The 21,937-nt window shown below is 44.9% G+C and overlaps 1 protein-coding gene across 3 annotated transcripts in view; it reads right to left on the bottom strand.

Annotated features, from left to right (window-relative positions):
- Window positions 1-16,815: 16,815 nt before the first annotated feature.
- FKBP5 (FKBP prolyl isomerase 5) overlaps window positions 16,816-21,937 on the bottom strand; it is a 138,474-nt gene continuing 133,352 nt past the window's right edge. For all 3 annotated transcript variants that reach the window (XM_073005931.1, XM_007972831.3, XM_038006008.2), the window contains exons 10-11: window positions 20,197-20,436; window positions 16,816-19,141 (exon numbers count right to left, since the gene is read on the bottom strand). In XM_073005931.1, the coding sequence (XP_072862032.1) occupies window positions 19,034-19,141; window positions 20,197-20,436 (348 nt within the window). In that variant the 3' untranslated portion in view covers window positions 16,816-19,033. The remainder of the gene's footprint in view (window positions 19,142-20,196; window positions 20,437-21,937) is intronic.

Consider the following 21,937-nt stretch of genomic DNA (forward strand, 5'->3'; position numbering starts at 1 on the left):
CAGTCAAGTCCCAGCCCTTCGGCGGGCACAGCCATCGCCTGCCAGCTCTGGGCAGGCACAAGGGAAGCTGCCTCTGCTACCCTGGAAACCCTTTCCACAATTGCTCTGCCTTGTGCAGTCTCTGCAACTCTAGTGCTGAATGCCAAGTTAGGGGAAGTGGGTCTGGCTGGCAGAGCCTAGGTCACATGCCTACCCCTATCGCAAGGGCGGTGGGCAGGTGGCCTTTTAGCCTTTATGGTGGAAGTGGGCTCAGCCTCCTACGTAGGAGGGGGTCTCAAACACTGAGCAGCTAAAAGAATGATAAATGGGGCTGGGCGTGGTAGCTCACACCTGTAATCCCAGCACTTTAGGAGGCCGAGACGGGTGGATCACCTGAGGTCAGGAGTTCGAGCCCAGCCTGGCCAACATGGTGAAACCCCATCTCTACCAAAAATACAAAAAATTAGCTGGATGTGGTGGCAGGCGCTTGTAATCCCAGTTGCTTGGGAGGCTGAGGCAGGAGAATCGCTTGAACCCGGGAGGTGGAGGTTGCAGGGAGCCAAGATCACGCCATTGCACTCCAGCCTGGGTGACAAGAGCGAAACTCCATCTCAAAAAATAAATAATAAATAAGTAAAAAATTAAAAAGAATGATAAATGGGCACATCGCTATCATTTATGTAAAACTGATAAACACCCAAAGCAATGGACTAGATGGTGAATACGGAGATGGGTTGTTAACGTATAAATCACTAATAGGAATGATATGCACTAACTCCAGGAGTGTAGGTACCTCTGAGAAGGGAAGGTAAAGGAAAAGATGTGGGACTCTAGTTGTATCCGTAACATTTTGTTTCTTAAAAATAAAACCTCTGGGCTGGGCGTGGTGTCTCACACCTGTAATCCCAGCACTTTGGGGGGACAAAACGGGAGGATTGCTTGAGGCCAGGAGTTCGAGACTAGCCTGGGCAACATAGTGAGACCCCCATCTCTACAAAACAAAAACAAAACAAAAACAAAAAGTAGCGGAGAATGGTGGTGCATACCTGTAGTCCCAGCTACTAGGGAGGCTGAGGTGGGAGGATCGCTTGAGCCCAGGAGATGAAGGCTGCAGTGAGCCGTGATTAAGCCACTGCACTCCAGCCTGGGTGACAGAGTGAGACCCTGTCTCAAAAAAAAATAATAAAAAAAAAAACCTCTCAAAGAAGGCAAAAATGTTAATACTGTCTATGCTAATGGTGGGTACCTGGGTTATCACTATATTCTATACTTACGGAAATATTTCCTAATTTCAAATGGAAAAAATTTACTTCAGTAAATCAGAAATATGTCCCAAGCAGCTCAGGTCTCTGAGGTGTTTCCTTATGTAACCATTTACTTGTGAATTAGCCCTGTGCCCACCAAAGGAAGTAAAAAGCTTTGCTTGCTCTCACTTGCCTGTCTTTCCACGTGTGGCATTCTCAGTGAGAATGGCAGGGTGCTCGGCTGAAACTGTGAGGCTGATGAATACGTGGCCTAGTGCTGGTTACTGGAAAGGAGTGATTCATTTCATTACTGAAATTCTAAGTCTCTAGGCTGGGTGTGGTGGCTCATGCCTGTAATTCCAGCACTTTGGGAGGCTGAGGCAGGTGGATGGATCACTTGAGGTCAGGAGTTCAACACCAGCCTGGTCAACATGGTGAAACCCGTCTCTACTAAAACTACAAAAATTAGCTGGGCATGGTGGCGCACGCCTGAAATTCCCAGCTACTTGGAGGCTGAGGCAAGAGAATTGCTTGAACCCAGGAGGTGGAGGTTGCAGTGAGCTGAGATTGTACCACTGCACTCTAGCCTGGGCAACAGAGTGACTCTGTCTTTAAAAAAAAAAAAAAAAAAAAAAAAATTTAAGCCCCTGAACAAGCCTTCTGAGAAGTTATCTAGTTTGGAAAATCAGAGACAAGAAGAGAAGAGAGAACAAGAATCTCAGAAAAGTGGGAAAGATTTTGTCAAAAAAAAAGCTTTTCTTCAAACATTGACTCTACTGCATCCAGGAGGAATGAATTAGTGTGTTTCTGTATGATTTTTTCTTTTCTTTTCATTTGAGTCAGGGTCTTGCTCTGTCAACCAGGCTGGAGTGCAGTGACACCATCATAGCCCCCTGTACCCTCTAACTCCTGGGCTCAAGTGACCCTCCCACTTTAGCCTTCCCAGTAGCTGGAACTACAGGCGTGCACCACCACTCTCGGCTAATTTTAAAATTTTTTGTAGAGACGAGGTCTCGCGGTGTTGCCCAGGGTGGTCTCAAACTCCTGGGCTCAAGCAATCTTTCCACCTCAGCCTCCCAAAGTGCTGGGATTACAGGCGTGAGCCACTGTGCCTGGCCTATATATGATTTTTAATAACAGGATATCAGTTTCTCCCTGTCCACCTTCCCACCCCTACCCCATAATTGTTTAGTGAATATTTAAAGACTATAGGTTTGAAAGGTTACCAAATTGTGAATCTGTCAGGGTTGTCACATCTCAGCTCAGCCCTGAGTAAACTTTCTGGAACATAATGTGAGCGTAATATATATTAGCTATTGTTACTCAATGACCAAAAAAAAAAAAAAAAAAGAAACAACAACAACAAAACAAATAAAAAATGGGCAAATGCCCAGTGTGGTAGCTCATGCCTGTAATCCCAGCACTTTGGGAGGCCAAGGTGGGAGCATCACTTGAGTCCAGGAATTCGAGACCAGTCTGGGCAACAGTGAGACTCTGTCACTGAAAACAAAAAGCTGGGTGTGGTGGTGCACGCCTGTAACCCCAACTACTCAGGAGGCTGAAGTGTGGAGATCACTTGAGCCCAGGAGTTTGAGGTTACAGTGAGCTATGATCACATCACTGTACTCAAGCCTGGGTGCCACAGCAAGACCCTGTCTCTAAAAACAGAAGGAAAAAAAGGGGGAAATGACTTGATTAGACATTTCTCTGAAGGTGATACACAAATGGTCAACAAGCATATGAAAAGATGCTCCATGTCGCTAACTTTCTGGCAAATGCAAATCAGAACCACAAAGGGGTAACATCTCACACTCACTAGAATGGCTTCTCTAAAAACAGAACAGAAAATAACAAGTGTTGGTGAGGACGTGGGCAACTAGGATCCTTGAGCAGTGTTACTGGGGGTGTAAAATGGTGCCTCTGCTGTGGAAACTGTATGACGGTTCCTCAAAAAATTCAAAATAGAGTTACCCTTTGATCCAGCAATTCTACTTGAGGGCATAGAACCAAAATAATTAAAAGCAAGGTCTCTAGGAGATATTTGTGTAGACACGTTCATAGAAGCATTATTCACAATAGCCAAAGGTGGAAACATCCAGGCACCCATTGACAGATGAATAGACAAAACATGATATATGTATATGTACAATGCATGATTCAGCCTTAAAAAATGAAAACATTCCTTTCTTAGATCCAGGGACAGGCTGGAAAAAAATTCTGACAGATGCTGCAACATGGATGAACCTTGAGGACATTATGCTAAGTGAAATATGCCAGTCACAAAAGGATAAACACCATAGCATTCCACTCATCTGCGGAACCTAGAGCAGTCACATGCATAGAAACGGTAGAATGGTGGTTGCCAGGGACTGGGGGGAAGGGGAATGGGGAGTTGTTTAATGGGTGCAGTGTGAGTTTTGTAAGATGAAAAAGTTTGAGATTGGTTGCACAATGTCAATATAGTTAACTGTGCATTGAAAACTGTTTAGGCTGGGCACTTTGGGAGGCCAAGACAGGAGGATCACTTGAATCCACGAGTTTGAGACCAGCCTGAGCAACATGGCAAAAACCCATTTCTACTAAAAATACAGCAACAACAACAACAAAAAGTATAGCTGTGCATGGCGGTGTGTGCCTGCGGTCATAGCTATTTGGGAGGCTGAGGTGGGAGGATCACTTGAGCCTGGGAGGTCAAGGCTACAGTGAGCCATGCGTGTGCCACTGCACTCCAGCCTGGGTGACAGAGCAAGGCCCTGTTTCAAAAAAACAAGTGGGGCGCAGTGGCTTGCACCTGTAATCCCAGTCCTTTGAGAGGCCGAGGTGAGTGGATCACCTGAGGTCAGGAGTTTGAGACCAGCTGTTGGAAACAAATGCTCGGTGCCACAAAGAGGAACTAGCACTGAGACAAAGGATCTCTCAGCAAGGCAAATTTGCTTCTGCAGAAGGGTGCTTCTCGTAGGTCTGGTCGCCACGAGAGCACCCTGAACAAAGGAGGGAAGGGGTTTTATTCCTAATGCAGCTTGTCTCCGCTACTGTGTCCTGTCTCCATTGGCTGGAGTTGGATTGCACAATCTAAGCTGAACCGGTTGGCTAACTTGAAAAGTGCAGGAATGCGGTTACACTGGCAGGGGTAGGGGACAGTTTCCGCAGGAAGGGTCATTGCGATGGGAGGGGTAATTCACAGAGTGGGCAGCAGATGTGGAATGTGGGCTCTGTAGATAAGGACTGGCGGGAAGGTCGTTTACCAGGGCAGGGGGACACAGGGTAAGGAAGTCTGGCCTTGAAAGCAGGGAACAGAGGACAAGGAAACTGAAACAAGATAAACCTTTGAAGAAGAACTTCTTACTGTATTTAACAATTCCTCCCTTTAATTTTTTATAGTGCTTCTTCAAACTTTTAAAATATAATTTGGCTCTGTTGTTTTATGTGGTCTTTTAAAAGAAAAAGCTTATTTGAATAAGGAGGAAAAGGAGGATTGAGGGAGGTTTTGGTGAGAGCTGTTTTAACAAGCTTTTGTATTAATCTTTGGGCACAGGGTATGATACAGCATCCTACAAGAATAAGCAACCCTATTTCCATGGTAAGAGAGGTGGGGATTGAGGACATAAGTCCCTTCTGTTTGCTGAACCAAGTTCCCATTAAATTTGTGAAGGGGCCGTTTAGTCTAGAAGATTTGCTAACTTGTTGGATGAGGAGGTTGGGCCTTGCAAAGCCTTTGTTATTGTTTTGTTGGGGGCTGTGTTATTAGGGATAAAAGTGTAACATTGGACTTTCATCATGACACAGACTCCGACCTCTTTCGCTAGTGTTACGTTGAACGCTATTCTGTTTTCCCAGGTCATTTGACTGGTGGGTCCTAATTGTTCAGCTATCATAGTATCTCTAGTATAATTAACAAATCATCGTTGGTTGTAATAAACGTAATTTGTGTAATCTACATTTTCGTTTATAGTTGACAACTGAAACAGCACAGATTAAAATCCTGCAGCTATTTGATTCTGGGCTTTAAAGTTATCTGTTACTCTTTGTGGAATTCTAATAGCGTCTATATAAACTTGAGGGTTGAAAGATCCGGTGAAGCACTTTTTTTTTTTTTTTTTAACTCGGTTCTGACTTTCTTGCTTACTGTGTTGGCAGAATGCCAGGGTGACAGGGGTGGCCAATTGAACTGGAGCACAAGTGCCACTCCAATTACTCGGCAGAGAACTTAATAGTAGTTTCACCACACGTCTGCTCGGGAGTGAGTAAGGGCAGCTTGACTGCTAAGGTCTGGAAAGGCTTAGTCTCGCTGCACCCTTTTAGGTCTTTGAGAGACATTAATTTCTCCCCCTGCTGTGAGAGACACGAGGCAAAATTAACATCTGAGGCTGGAGGCCGGATGGCCCCTGGGGGCTGATCGGCAGAGCCTCTGACTTTGGGGACCAGCAGTGAGAGAGTCTTGCGTGGCTTGCTGCCCCAGGTTGTGGGGTTTTGGAAGAAACTTCCCGTGCAGCTTACGCCCAATTCGTTAGAAGACCATCCGAGTGGGAAAGGGACTATTTGAGCCCCTGGCCTGTCTTGCACAAGGGTAACAGTTGCGTTTATTTAGTGTGCGAACAGAATATTTAATCCATTCCAACCAGGCATTTGCATTTTGGTATCCTGTCTCAACTGCTAAAGTTTGTTTTAAATCTCTAATGTTTATAATGTCGACTATGGCTTTGTTATTGGAAAAATTAACAGTTTGATTGAAAGAAGGGTCTGGAGAAGGAGAAAGGGAAGGGGGTGGGAGATCAATGAAGCGCATTTCAAAAGATCCTATTGCGTCTGTCCCAGAACGAAAATTAGCTTTTAGGCCATAGAAATGCCTTAGAGTGGGGTTAGTATCAGTGGAGGTGGGGACAGTAATAAAGATTTGTACAGGGTGACACTGCTAAGGCTGACAATTAGAGGGAGTTATGCCTTTGGTAAGGTGGATGAAGGGCTTTAGATTAATGCAACTTCCTGCTGGGGAGGTCTAGCCTTGATATTTGGTGGTCCAGAGTTCATCTCCCTAACCGTAACAGAACCTCCACCCCGCGGTGTGTGCACATCTGGTACAAGTTTTATGATTATTAGCAGTTTTGTTTATTTTGGAGGGGCAAAGGTACTTATTGATAGAGACTAACTTTCTTTGGTTTTGGAGATCCTTCAGGGCAGAATGAGGCAAGCATAAAAGTGATAACTTGAGGTAGGCTTGATTTAGTTATGATAATCATAAGGTGACTAGCTATGAAGTAGGAAAAGACAGTAGAATAATATAGTAGATATAGGAGGGTTAGGTTTTTCTTAGCTTTAGTTTGGTAGGACTTTCCCCTGGAATAGTGGCCCGTGACTCCGGAGGTGGTGATGTTTTTTCACTCGAGTATGATGAGTTCATCCTTTTTTCGCTGTTCGGGCTGCAGTTTCAGTGGCCAGGAGTACTAGATAAGGTCCTTCCCAAGCTGGTTCAAGCTTTCCTTTTTTCCACCCTTTGATGAGGACGTGATCTCGGCTGATGTTGATGTTCTGGGAATTCCAGGGGCAGCGCCTGTGCTAAGAGACCTTTGGTTTTAAGAGAAGAGAAAGTGGAAGATAGACCAAGTGCATAATTTTTGAGAAACTGATCTTTTCTTTTAAGTGTAGGAATGTCAGTAGTAGAATGTGTAAATAAGAGAGCCCATATAACAGTTTATAAGGGGATAAGCTGGTATCTTTCCAAGGGATGGTTCTGATTCTTAACAAGGCAATGGGGAGACATTTAGTCCAGGGTAGCTGGGTTTCTAGGATTAATTTGGTTAGGTGGTTTTTTAAGAGTCTGGTTCATTCTTTTTACCCTTCCTGCCAAGGGATATGGCATTCCCATTTCATGTCTAGCACCTGGGCTAGCTTTTTAATGACATGTGCAGTGAAATGGGCTCCATTATCTGAATCCATGTTTTCTATTAGTCCAAACCTGGGTATAATGTTTTTAACTAATGCTTTAACTCCATGACTGGTGGTTGCACTTGAAAATGGAATAGTTTCTACCCAGCGAGTGAAGTGGTCTGCTATTACCTATAAGTACTTCAGGCAACCGACTGGGGCATCTTGGTGTAATTAATTTGAGCACTTTGGAATGGTCTTAGCCCTGGATTTTTGCCCCCAGGAGGTTGCCTTTTTAGGGTTGTTTCTTAGTTTTTCTGCACACCCTGTAACTATCTACTACTTGCTTAGCGAGAGTATATATGCTTATACACCCATAAACTCTGAGGACTGCACCACACATGGCTTGAGGTCCCCAGTGAGATCCTTGATGGAGCTGCGACAATATTTCCCTCATGAGAGGTTTAGACAACATTTTCCTCCCATCTGGTAGTACCCACCTTCCCTCTGAGCTTTTCTTGGCTCCAATTTCCTTTAACCTTTTCTTGGTCTTTATGGGAGAAGATGGGGACAGCAGCTGGAAGGGAAGGCAAGGGGCTAAATGGAAAATGGGCACCACTTGGGAAAAGGCAGCTTACTTTCCATTTGGTCAGCTAGATTATTTCCCCAGCTTTCAAAGGAAGGGTTTTCTTTTTACTATTTTCCCAGGATTTTAAAATTTGGCCTCGATTGGAGGAACTCGTAATTTCTCTCGATTTCCTTTTTTTGGCCATGTATCCGGATGGATACGCTTTTCATCTGTGGTGGTGAGTACGTTTAGGGAGGTGAGAAATTTTCCCTGATTAGTATAGTGGCTTAAGCCAAATTTCAGCATTAGATCTCTCCTTAAGAGGTTTGTTCTTGCCTCTGGAATTAACAGAAATTTAATATTAGCTGATCTGCTTTTATATATGACTTTTGTTTCTTTTTCTCATTTGGGACATTATCTTTTGAAGTGACCTATTCTTTTACATTTGAAACTTTTGTCTTCTTTCTTTCTCTGCCTCTCTCTCCCTCTCCATCTGGCGCTCTGTCTTTTCCTCCCCCTCTTTCTTTCTCTTTCTGCCTCTCTGTCTCTCTTTGTCTCTCTGTCTCTCCTTGCCTCTCTGTCTCTCTCTGCCTCTTTTTCTCTCGCTCCCTGACTCCCTCTTTTCTGTCTATAGGTTGATCTTTCCAATTCTCTATTTTTTGTAATTTCTTTGTGATATTTGGCTATTAGTAACAAAATGGAGCTTTAACATCCCCTGTCCAAGGGAATCCTTTGGGTTTAAGCCTGTATATTTTCTTACCTGTTCTTTGAGTCTGTTTAAAAACTCCATGGGCCCTTTGTTTTTTCCTTTCTGCATATTAAATGTCGGGAAATATTTTGGGTTTGAGGCACTGATTCCCCAATCCCTTTAACTATCATTTTCCTGAGGCCTTTCATGTTTTCTCGGTGGGCTGCATTGTTATTATCCCATGGGGGTTTTGGGCCGATGATTTTTGTTCTGCTGTAGGGAGATTTCGACTGGGAGGGTGTTTGCACTCCCAGACTGTCACAGCCGCCCTGCAGATCATGGTTCTTTCCTCCTCCGAAGAGAGAATACTTAAGATGGACATTAGCTCAGCCCAAGTGTATACGTGTGGTCCTAAAAGTTGGTTAATTTGATCCGCAACCCTAAAAAGATCATCTAATAGTGGTTTAAGTTTCTTTCTTAGGTTTCTGACCTCTGAACTAGTTAAGGGGGCATTTACAAAGCCAGTTTCCCCCTCCTCCTAGAGGCACTTCGCTTAAGGGAAAAAGGGTTGGGGTAGACTTTTTTGAGGAGGAGGGGAAAGGGAAATTTTGAATCCCACGTGCTAGTGGATTGTTTGGAGTTAGGGATTTTAATTTCTTTAGGGGAGGTATTTTCTGGCTTGTTTCCTGCAGTTTTTAGGGGATAGAGAAGGACAGGCCCCTGCCACCAGCACAGGGCATAGTCTGCTTCTTCCTGGGAGACAGGGCTTTTGTTATTTACATACTTTATTAAAAGTTGACAAATCTAATCCTTATTTGACCCAAACCTTGGCCAGAAAACTGAACGTTTAAGAATAGGTTCTTTGGTCCAAATAAAACAACATTATTTTATCATCTGTTGCTTTTCCTTATGTTTGGTCCTTTGTAGTTCCTGTTTTACTAGGGGTATTTCCCATCCTGGAAGTTAATGGGGGCTCAGTCTCTCGTATTAGAGATTTATTGCACCCTGTTCCCTGGAGGCTCAACCTGAGTGTGTGTGGGGCTCAATCTCTTTTACTAGAGATTTTTTTTCTTTTTTGCTCACTTTCCCTGGAGGCTCAACCCCCACACTGGAGATTTCTTGCACTCCTTTACTTTACTCCACACTTGCTTTGCACTTACTTGTGTGTCTCATTTACACACTTTTAACCTCCAAACTGTCCCGACCACCAAGGAAGTACTTCCCCGCCCCCACAGTTTTTCTTACCTTGGTCTGTGCCTAGGTTACCTGGTCACCATGGTAACTGCAGATCTTTTCTTCCCGTGTTGCTGAGAATCTGGGTTTATTTGATGTACCGGGTGGGTCCTGATTCTTTACCCCTGAGGCTACCACAATAAGGCAGCCCGACGCCTCTCCTCATGAGAGGTGATCAGAGACCCTTTCCCGGAGGAGAATGAGGTCCTCATACGGGCCACCAAATTTGTTGGAAACAAATGCTTGGTGCTGCAAAGAAGAACTAGCACTGAGACAGACAATCTCTCAGCAAGGCAAATTTGCTTCTGCAGAAGGGTGCTTCTCGTAGGTCTAGTCGCCATGAGAGCACCCTGAACAAAGGAGGGAAGGGGTTTTTATTCCTAACGCAGCTTGTCCCTGCTGCTGTGTCCTGTCTCCATTGGCTGGAGCTGGATCAATCTAAGCTGAACCGGTTGGCTAACTTGAAAAGTGCAGGAATGCGGTTACACTGGCAGGGGTGGGGGACAGTTTCTGCAGGAAGGGCCATTGTGATGGGAGGGGTAATTCACAGAGTGGGCAGCAGATGTGGAATGTGGGCTCTGTAGATAAGGACTGGCGGGAAGGTCGTTTACCAGGGCATGGGGACACAGGGTAAGGAAGTCTGGCCTTGAAAGCAGGGAACAGAGGACAAGGAAACTGAAACAAGATAAACCTTTGAAGGAGAACTTCTTACTGTATTTAACACCACCCTGGCCAACATGATGAAATCCCATCTCTACTAAAAATACAAAAAAGCCAGGTATGGTGGCCCATGCCCGGTTACTTGGGAGGCTGAGGAGCAAGAATTGCTTGAACCTGGGAGGTAGAGGTTGCAGTGAGCCAAGATCATGCCCCTGCACTCCAGCCTGGGCAACAGAACGAGACTCTGTCTCAAAAAAAAAAAAAAAAAAAAAAAAAAAAAAAAACCCTGAAAAATTGTTAAGATGATAAATATCATGGTATGTATTTTCTACAATAATTTAAATAGTTGTATAAATATTAGCCATTGTTATTTCACGGGTGAGGAAACAAGATATCCCAACACAGAGCTGGACCCAAACCAGTGCTCTTGCCAAACACTGGAGGCCTCTGGGTTCCTCAGACTGAGGAGGTCCTGATGAGGACCTTATGAGGGGCCCTGTTTTGCAGTTATCACCTAAGAAATCACACTGCAGAAGCGGGCAGCACTCTCTGTAGGAAGTCTGGTCTTGGTGATCATCTAGTCAACTGGGGTTGTCTCAGGTTATAACTTGGTTCTGAGGCCCAGACTTGCAGCCTGAGGGTGGCTTGGTTTATTTGTTTACCTACTGTCACATTTGGTAACAGCTGAAGGGTAGAAGGGTGCAAACCTCACTGTACTGTCCTATTACAATCTGCTTCTTGTCAACCAGACATGGCTGGGTTCAGAGAAAGTTTAGAAGCCCATGTAGAAAGCCTTGCGTGACTTTGTGAGAGACAGAGTGGGGAGAGAGAGAAGCATTTACCAACTCACTCAAGCAGTGTAGCTTTCTCTGCAGGGGAAGTGTGTTGGTGACAAAGAGGTGAGGGTTCCCAGAACCGTCAGGAAGTTATTTATTTATTATTTTTTGAGATGGAGTCTCACTCTATGGCCCAGGCTGTAGTGTGATGGCACAATCTCAGCTCACTGCAAGCTCCGCCTCCCAGGTTTATGCCATTCTCCTGCTTCAGCCTCCTGAGTATCTGGGACTACAGGCGCCCATCACCATGCCCAGCTAATTTTTTGTATTTTTAGTAGAGACAGGGTTTCACTGTATTAGCCAGGATGGTCTTGATCTCCTGATCTCGTGATTCACCCACCTCGGCCTCCCAAAGTGTTGGGATTACAGGCATGAGCCACTGTGCCTGGCCTATTTATTTATTTGAGACAGGGTCTCACTCTATCACCCAGGCTGGAGTGCAGTGGCATGATCACAGCTCACTGCAGCTTCGACCTCCTGAGCTCAAGCAATCCTCCCGCCTCATCTGAGTAGCAGAGACTACAGGCATGCGCCATCATGCCCGGCTCATTTTAAAATAGAGACAGGGTCTTGCTTTGTTTCCCAGGCTAGTCTCAAACTCCTGGCTTCAAGTGATCCTCCTGCCTTGGCCTCCCAAAGTGCTGCAATGACAGGTGTGAGCCAAAATTTCATCTAAGGGGGTAGTGCTAATTAAGATGTAGCAAAAACATATTTCCTTGAAATTCAGTACATGTAGTAAACAAAGTTAGGTGTGGTGTATCTGTACAGTTGCCTTGTAAATAAAGGAAACTGGTTTTTTGCAGCTGTATTCCAGTAGGCAGGTAACTGAAAAACAGATATAAGGACATAGCTCTCTGCTCCCAGACTTCCGCCTGGTGTGCCAAAGAAATGAACATCCTGCCACCAGGAGAAACCATCCTGGCTGGGCCCAGGGCAAGAGGGATGGTGTAGATCAGGGTAGGGCTGGGCACTTTTCGCAGCCCAGATACTTGGAGAGAAGCACCGAGGTGGAACAGTGGCCAGCTGGGGGCAGCGTTGAGGAAGGGCTTGCCCAGTAGCACTGGGCTGGATGTCAGCAGTGGGGTGGGCCCTGACTTGACTCGGTCTCCAGTGTGGCTCTGAATGAGTGGGGAGAGCTGGAGAGGCAGGCTTGAGTTTCCTGCTGTTCCCTATTTTGTAGGTGTCAGCCGCAGACGGCAGACGCTCTGTGGTGGTGCAGCCGTCTGCCTGCCTCATTTTTCACTTGCCTGCGAGTCGCTCAGCCCAAGGGGGCCCCATCTTTCACCTCAGTGGAACAGTATCTGGTTCACAACAGATGGGCCGGAAATGTTTGGGAGCTGGCTGACCAGGGCACCAGACTGGGCGGGGTGGTCTTAGAATACTTTTCAGGAAAATACATTTGATCTTCTTTGGTGAACTTTGAGTTATCAATTGTGACTAAAAATAGATTTAAGATCAACGTAGCCTGAAGACCATGGACCCATTTTACAGTTATGGGCTCCCAAAATTCAAGTTGCTGCTGGTTCATCACTTGGAAAAGAATTCAAGACACAAAATCAGGCTGCAGGGACAGCCAGAGTATCATGGGGCTTTGGCTTCCACATCTCAGGTAACAGGAGTGAAGGGCCACTGGAATACAGACAAGAGGCTGCCTTCAGAGGAGGGACAAAGCCAACGTACTGAGCATCTGCTGTGTTCTAGATGGGGGATGACGGATTGGCTGCTGAGGATGGTGATGAGTGAGGCAGTGTTCCTGATCCCTCAGTGGGAGAAGGGGAATCACATTTTATTAACTACAGGTAAAGGCTGGTGCCATGTTAGGAAGACTCTGGTATCCACAAAGGGCAATAGGATACACATGGGTTTAAGTTTTTTATTTTTATTTTTATTTTTTGAGACAGAGTCTCGCTCTGTCACCCAAGCTGGAGTGCAGTGGCATGATCTCGGCTCACTGCAAGCTCCGCCTCCCGGGTTCACACCATTCTCTTGCCTCAGCCTCCCGAGTAGCTGGGACTACAGGCGACCACCACTACGCCTGGCTAATTTTTTGTATTTTCAGTAGAGACGGGGTTTCACCGCGTTAGCCAGGACGGTCTTGATCTCCTTACCTCATGATCTGCCCGCCTTGACCTCCCAAAGTGCTGGGATTACAGGCGTGAGCTAAGACACCCGGCAGGTTTAAGTTGTTTTTTTTTTTTTTTTTTTTTTTTTTTTGACGGAGTCTCGCTCTGTCACCCAGGCTGGAGTGCAGTGGCCGGATCTCAGCTCACTGCAAGCTCCGCCTCCCGGGTTCACGCCATTCTCCTGCCTCAGCCTCCTGAGTAGCTGGGACTACAGGCACCCGCCACCTCGCCCGGCTAGTTTTTCGTATTTTTTAGTAGAGACGGGGTTTCACCGTGTTAGCCAGGATCGTCTCGATCTCCTGACCTCGTGATCCGCCCGTCCTGGCCTCCCAAAGTGCTGGGATTACAGGCTTGAGCCACTGCGCCTGGCCTAAGTTTTTAAGACAAAAAAATTCAGGAGTCCTTAGTGTGGAAACATGGTTGTGAGCAGATGTAATACAAACTCATCAAGTCATTCACTAGAATTAGTCATTGCATCCCCAAATACTCATCATTAACTATTTATTCTTACCATTTATTTCCTTAGAAGCTTTAAGGAGATAACTTTAAGCCAAGAACAATGCCTACAATAAGGATTTATCTTATGAAAACACGTTATCCCAGAGCAGACCCAGGCTGGAAATATTTAATACCTCAAGAAAGGCTTAGACACAGGCCGAACCCGGTGGCTCATGCCTGTAATCCCAGCTTTTTGGGAGGCCAAGGCCAGTTGATCGCCTCTGGTCAGGAGTTCTAGAACAGCCTGGCCAACATGGTGAAACCCCACCTCCACTAAAAATACAAAAAAATTAGCTGGGCATGGTGGCGGACACCTGTAATCCCAGCTACTTGGGAGGCTGAGGCAGGAGAATCACTTGAATATGGGAGGTGGAGGTTGCAGTGAGCCGAGATTGTGCCATTGCACTCCAGCCTGGGCAACAAAAGCAAAACTCCCTCTCAAACACAAAAACAAAAAAGAAAGGCTTAGCCACATGGTGTATTTGCAATGTGTCAACTAAGCCAAGATGGAAACACACATCCCAGAATTCCTTCCCTGCTTAGTTATGGGTTAGCAAGGACCAATGACCTTGTGGAGACTTGAGAAGTGGAAATAATGTAGCAGCCACATTTTTTTTTTTCTTCTAATTTTAGAGACAGGGTCTTACTCTGTTGCCCAGGCTGGAGTGCAGTGGCGTGATCATAGCTCACTGCAGCCTTGAACTCATGGCCTCAAGTATCCTCTCACCTCAGCCTCTCAAGTAGCTGGGACTACAGGCGTGCACCACCATGTGTAGCTAATTAAATATATATATTTTTTGTAGTGATGGGGTCTTGCTATGTTGCCTAGGCTGGTCTTGAACTCCTGGCCTCAAGCAATCCTCCTGCCTCAGCCTCTCAAAGTGCTGGGATTACAGGTGTGAGCCACCATCCCTGGCCCCTAAAGTGTATTTTTAAAAGATGCCTCTGCTTAACACGCTGGCGAGCTTCCCACCATAGCTTTGTTCCAAAGTAGACTATGAGGCCTGTGGCTCTGCTGCCATTTCAGTTCCACTGAATGTGCGGGAATTCTAAGGAAGTACCAACATCTCCTTCCATACACCAAGAGCATCATTCATCATACTAGAAAAAGACCTATTTTAAGATGGTACAAGGGCATCAGGTGACCTGGATGGCCATGGGCTGGCTGTATCACCATTCTGGGTCCTCCCCATTCTTGATTCTCCAAGGTTCCCTCATCTTTAGAAGACAATCCCTGCCTTATAAACTGTGCTTGAATTGTTCTAACTATAGCTACCCAAACAAGATGCTGTCAAAAATCTTAGGAGTTGTATTTAACGATGTCTCTTTCTTGCCATATATTATTAAGGTCACACGTGGAGATTCTGGGCAATTACAGAGAGTGCCTTCTCCTCCCACAGAAATCTCCACGTCAGACATGTAGTAGAGAAAAATCTGAAGGGAAGTACTGAAAGGCTACCAAAACTTTTCAAGCCATCAGAGACCGTCCTTTTATGCACTTTTGTCAGCCATTGTCATTCAAATGCATAAGTAGCCAGCTGATGGAAAAAACATACAGCTGGTTTGGGAAATTCTGAGTTTCAGGATTTTGACTAACTGGCTCAAATTCAATGAGTTTTGTCACCAATATTGGAGATAGTCTCCAGTCTCAGAGAATACAGGGTTCAAATGCACCATACTAAAAGCAGAGTTCAGTGTGCTGCTAAGGCCAAGTAAGTCTAGAGCCCTTCACTGGCAGTCCTCATGTTTGGAGGTTGTGCAGGCTGCCTCTGAATTACTGAGATCACAAATTTACAGCCAGGAATCTTCTCTGGCTCACCCTCAAGATCCCTAGGGTGATCATTATTTTCTTAGAAAAAAAGCATGCAAATAAAGGGAATTTATTACTGTTGAGATAGGGTCTTGCTCTGTCACCCAGGCTGGAGTGCAGTGGCGTGATCATGGCTCACTGCAGCCTCAACTTCTCAGGGCTCAAGTGATCCTCCCACCTCAGCCTGTAATTGGGCCTAAAGGTGCAAACCATCACGTCTAATTTTTGTACTTTTTGTAGAGACAAGGTCTTGCCATGCTGCCCAGGCTGGTCTCGAACTCCTGGGCTCAAGCGACCTGCCCACCTTGGCCTCCCAAAGTGCTAGGGTTATAAGCACAAGCCACTGCACCCAGCTAGGAATTTATTTCATCACCAAATAATTTAACAGCCAGGAGGGAGAAATATAATTCAAATCCAGAGATGAAGCCAATAATTCAGAGGGAATAAAGGGTGGCTAGAACCTGCATCAACCTGTCTGTAGACCTCAGAGGTCCTAAGTACCTTTCCAGCACCGTGCCACTTTCTTTTGCAGTGTGAAAATTAGGATTTGCAGTATATGTGACATCTCCTTAGGCCTTGAGAGTCTGTGATGATGGGTATTGATGATACATGCTACTTAAGAAAGAAAATGCATGCTCAATACGGACCACCACCTGAGATATGCTTACTTATGTTTCATATATTAAAGGGCACAGTTAAATTTTATTTTGCAAATTGAACCTACCTTAAAATCAGCTTAAAACGGTGAAATATCCACTGGCTAATGAAAAAACAGAACCCTTTTATTTTTCTGATTACTTGGTTCTTTTTAGCAATGATGCATTGTTCCGCCACTTTCACCCCAATGTTGGTTTCAGGTGCACCTTAGAGCAAAGTGTAGGACGATACTGTCCATTGCCAATTTTCTGATTTTTTTTTTTTTTTTTTTTTTGAGACCGAGTCTCACTCTGTCACCCAGGCCAGAGTGCAGTGGCACAATCTCAGCTGACTGCAACTTCCACCTCCCAGGTTCAAGTAATTCTCCTGCCTCAGCCTCCCAAGTAGCTGGGATTACAGGTGTGCACCACCAGACTTGGCTAATTTTTGTATTTTTAGTAGAGATGGGGTTTTACCACATTGGCCAGGCTGGTCTCGAACTCCTGACCTCAGGTGATGCACCTGCCTCAGCCTCCCAAAGTGCTGGGATTACAAGCATGAGCCACCGAGCCTGACCTCTCTGATGTCTAATTTCTTCAAGTTGGCCCCCACCATGGTTTTTTAACCAATATAGCTTTCCCTGAAAATCACTTAAGCAAAACCAAAAACAATGGGAAGTCACATTTGTTTTTTTGGATTTATTTAAAGAACACACAAAAAAGTGCATCTAAATGATTTAAAAAAAAAAAGTCTTTAATTCATCATATGCTGACGTGGCAATCCATACGCAGCCTAAAAGGTTGGAAGATGTCTGTGGGCTTCTACATCAATTGTTTAAGATGACTGAATTTGATACCAGATACGTGAAGTGTCTTCCTGAGTGGTCATGGGCACCCTGTAGTTACTTGCTCAGAACCACTCACACACCCTTTCCCTCCCCACACACACTCTTGCCAGTTCCCCCTGGTGAAGCATAATACACACGTGAGAGACAGCTGGCACCATCTGAGTCTTGGAATGGCTTTCTTGTTTGTTATCTGCAAAAAGCTAGGTGGCCTTTTTAGTATCAAATTTCAATCTTGGCCTCACTGGAACCATCCTCTACAGAGCTTTCCAAACAGTTTAACAAGTAAGCAAAATCAACGTTTGCTCTTCATATTTCGTAGGTGAGACTGGGGCTTTTAAAAGAAATATTTCATAAAAAAGACAAAAGCATAAATGAGAAATTAGAGGGATTTAAGGAAAAAACTCACAAATTGATTCCATTCATTCCGTGGAGAAGAAAAGTATTATAAAAGGTAATAACTTGATGTTTAGGTTTTAAGGGGGTCCTAATCTAATAATAAAAGTCTTTTGATAAAACCACCATAAAAATAAAAACTAATTTAAAATATAACTGCCAGTGTTTTTTAGGATTTAAAAAAGTGAGATGTTCCAGGTTTAAGCAAATGGTTCCTTGGGTTGCCAAATGCATTCCCATGAGTATTTCTTAGGCTGACGGAATAGAGAGCCATGCTCAATCTGTTTACCCGTAAGGACTAAAATTCAACTACATGTACACATTGATTTTAAGCCTTGCCCTAGTTCAATGCTCAGCTCAAGTACTGGAGATTGAGGCTGCTGGCTGGGTCCCGGCCCGGGAAGCTGTCTTCAGCTCTTTCACAACTCACACCAGAACGGAGAAGCTTGACAGGGCAGGAAAAGCGAGCAACTGTGTGTCAAACCTGAGGGTGAAACCCCTACCAGAGAAGAGCAACTACTTATTTGTCAACCCTATAGATTCTGTTTTTTAAAAACTAAGCTTAGTACTAAAAAGTCAAAATTTTTTTTGCATGATAGAGGAGTGTAAATAAAATTCCATAAACCAGTATACATATGCTTATGAGCCAATAATCTTAAAAAGACAAAAAAAGCTGCATGGATCCTAAATGGCTATGTAAATAGATCCACTCCAGGTCAAAAATATTGTAAGAACAAGTCTTAAATTCTTAATAGCAAGGATTAGAATGAAAGCAGCAGCTGAACAGTAGCAATGCTGGGAGGAAGTACTGTGTATTGAATATGATTTCCTAAAGGAATAGAGGAGGGAGAAAAAGCACAATTCTGACTGCTCTTATTTCAGTATCTCAGAACTTCATCGAAAATAGGAAAAGGTAATCCAGAAACTCTCATCTGCTCATTATCATTGCTGAAGGTGTTTTAGGAATGACGGAATTACTCCCCCAGGGACAGGCTGCGTGCGGGAGAAACCCACTCTCACAAGGAGGCTGGCTGAGGAGGGGACTTTGGGAGGTGGCTAAGTCAGCAAGCAAGTGGCCTCTGAGGTTCTGGCTTTCACGTCTGTGACACTGCCGTGGAACTGGGGAGACATGAAACCCCTCTACTGTGGGTTCTGTTGGTTAAAAATGCAACAGATGACATTTATAGCACTTCAGTCATTTAAAAAAAACAAGCTCATCCTCCTTCCCCTACCCTACCCAACTGCAGGAAAGAAGAAATTCATGACGCATTTTTTTAAAGGTTTCTGCAGTGCTATTAAAGTTCAAAGGTAAAACCTAACAGCCCCACATTGTTAGGATGATCTCAAGGGACCCTGAATTAGATACTGAAGGTTGATAGAAACTGAAATGAGCTGGACTTAAGCTGCTGGCTCACTCCCTCCACACCAGTCATTTCTGTTTGTTCCACCTGGAGTGGTCCCATGCCACCCCTCAGTGAACCCTCCGGGCAGCAGCAGAGGGGCTGTTTTTGGGAAGCTACTGGTTTTGCCATTTGCTTCCAGAATCACATAGACTATAACAAACTTTACATTAAACACTGTTCAGTCCTGAGTTGGGGGAAAGCCCATTGAGGAGGGGGCTGAGTTCATTGGGACTCTTCCCTCCTTGGCGTGGCGTCATACGTGGCCCTCAGCTTTCTCTTCTTCCACTGCTGGACTGTCTGTTCCTTTTTCATTAGTGACCCCTTCTGAAGTCTTCTTGCCCATCGCTTTATTGGCCTCTTCCTAAGGAAGAAATAAGCAATCAAGAAGGTCAGAGAAAAAAGAAGTGAAATAATTCCTGGGTCCTCCAGACTGTGTATCAGGTCCCAAACACAAGGGTATTGCAACAATCTTCTCTAGGTTATCCAGCTGGGCAGGTCAGTGCTGTGCTACCAATAGTTAGAGTGGGAGCTTCACCTTTCTTTGGCTGACACACAGGACAGCTGTGAGATAATGAAGCCTGGGCATTCCTGGAGACTAGGGACGGGACCAGAGTGCCAACTATGCTGTAGGGAGGCCGCCCTCTCTCCAGACAGACCTCTCCTGCCACACTTGCCAGCCTGGCTGCCAACCCTCAAGATAACAGGCGTGATGTTGGGGCTCCTATAACATCCCATTTCCTAGGAAAATCAGAGTCTTAATGAGGAAGTATTACTTGAAAAAAAAAAAAATCCTGATGGGTTTACAATTTTTCAAAAATGACAAAAGGGCCAGGCATGGTGGCTTATGTCTATAATCCCAGCACTTTGGGAGACCAAAGTAGGACGATTCCTTGAGGCCAGGGGTTCGAGACCAGCCTGGGCAACAAAGTGAAACCCCATCTTTACAAAAAATAAAAAAAAATTAGCCGGGTGTGGTGGTGTGCTTGTCCCAGCTACTCAGGAGGCTGAGGTGGGAGGATCACTTGAACCAGGGAAGTCAAGGCTGCAGTGAGCCATGATGGCACCATTGCACTCCAGTCTGGGTGACAGAGTGAGACTCTAACTTGGGGGTGGGGAGTTGGTGCAAAATTGCTGTTTTTACCATTGACAGTAATGGTAAAATCCACAATTACTTTTGAATCAATCTAATATATTTGAAGGGAATTTACTTTTCTCATCTCTCATGACGTGTGCCTTTGGTGACTAGAACTGCCCTACTCAACCTTTGGATCCAAAGCATCCTCAGCCTCAGATCAGACTGGAAATCGTTTTTCCTACTCTTGAGCCTCTTGGGTTATTTAACTGTTCCTGTCCCCTAAAATCAAAGGGGCACGGCAGGCTCTTGATCCACCTGCAGTCAGCGGGCTCTGCACACACCTTGGCATCCTGCTCTGCAAACTTCTTAAACATGTTGGCGTATATCCTGCGGTCCCGCTCGTTGTGCTCCTTGGCCTTTTTCTGGCACATGGAGATCTGCAGTCTTGCAGCCTTATTCTGGGGGTTTACTTCCAGCACTTTCTCAAAGTCACCCTTGGCTGACTCAAACTCGTTCATGAGCAGCTGGGCTTCACCCCTCCTATACAAGCCTTTCTCATTGGCACTGTCCAGTCCAAGGGCCTAGGAATAGATGGTTTATATTTTAGAAAGGATGAATTTTAATAAATTCAGCAAACAGCTTACCAAAGTTCTCTTGCCAAAGGAGATGGAAAAAGTGTATTTAAAAAATGGGGCTCAAGATAATTATATACTACTGATCAAAATTTACTACCCAAATTATTTTCTGCATTTAATGCAATTTCTAGAAAGATACCAAGGAGATTTGAGAGGGGCTCTTGAGAAGTTCATTTTAAAGTTCATTGAACAAGTAAGTGCCCAAGAATGGCTGAAAAAAATGGGAAAAAAGAAAAGACTAAGAGGTACTTGTCCTACCAGAGAAAAAGACAAACTTTAAAACTACTGAAATTAAGACAGTGTGGTTACTAGTATGTGGACAAACAACTCAGTGAAATAGAACGAATCATTCAGAAACAGACGTGTCTGCATATAAAAACGTTTGAAAATGACAAGGGTGGTAATGTGAATCAGTGGAGAGTTAACTTTAAAATAAATGGGGCCAGGACAGCAGCTATCCACGTAGAAAATAAGAGTTAAGGCTGAGTGCAGTAGCTCATGCCTGTAATCCCAGTACTTTGGGAGGCTGAAACAGGTGGATCACCTGAGGTAAGGAGTTCAAGACCAGCCTGGCCAACATGGCAAAATCTTGTCTCTGTTGAAGATACAAAAATTAGCCAGGCATGGTGGCACGTGACTGTAGTCCCAGCTAGTTGGGAGGCCAAGGCAGAATTGCTTGAACCAGGGAGGCGGAGGTTGGAGTGGGCCGAGATCATGCCACTGCACTCCAGCCTGGGTGACAGAGTAAAACTCTGTCTCCAAAAAAAAAAAAAAAAGTTAAATTCTAACCTCATATTGTAAGCATAAAAATAAATTCTAGATCAATCATATTTACATATAAAAAACCGTAAAATGTTTCTATTGTTTTTTATTTTAAGATATTTAAAATCTAATTATTATTTTTTTGAGGCAGAGTCTCACTCTGTCGCACAGGCTGGAGGGCAGTGCCTCAATCGCAGCTCACTGCAGCCTCTACCTCCTGGGCTCGGGCAATCCTCTCGCCTTAGCCTCCGAAAGTCCGGGGGTTACAGGTCACGGGTGTAAACCACTGTGCCTGGCCTCAGTTATTTTTATATCTTGGTGTGGGGAAGTCTTTTCTAACTAGAAAGGAGAAGATAAATTTGACTACATAAACATTAAAACCTTCTTTAAAGAGAATGATATAATCAACAAAGCTAAAAGAAAATTGCTGGGGTGTGGTGGCTCACACCTGTAATCCCAGCACTTTGGGAAGCTGAGGCGGCAAATCACCTGAGGTCAGGAGTTTGAGACCAGCCAGGCCAACATGGTGAAACCCTGTCTCTACTAAAAATACAAAAATTAGCCAGGCGTGGTGGTGGACACCTGTGGTCCCAGCTACTTGGGAGGCTGAGGCAGGAGAACCGCTTGAACTCGGGAGGTGGAGGCTGCAGTGAGCCAAGATTGCACCATTGCACTCCAGCCTGGG

This window comes from Chlorocebus sabaeus, chromosome 17 (assembly GCF_047675955.1).
Source record: "Chlorocebus sabaeus isolate Y175 chromosome 17, mChlSab1.0.hap1, whole genome shotgun sequence".
In the NCBI taxonomy this organism is placed as follows: Eukaryota; Metazoa; Chordata; class Mammalia; order Primates; family Cercopithecidae; genus Chlorocebus; species Chlorocebus sabaeus.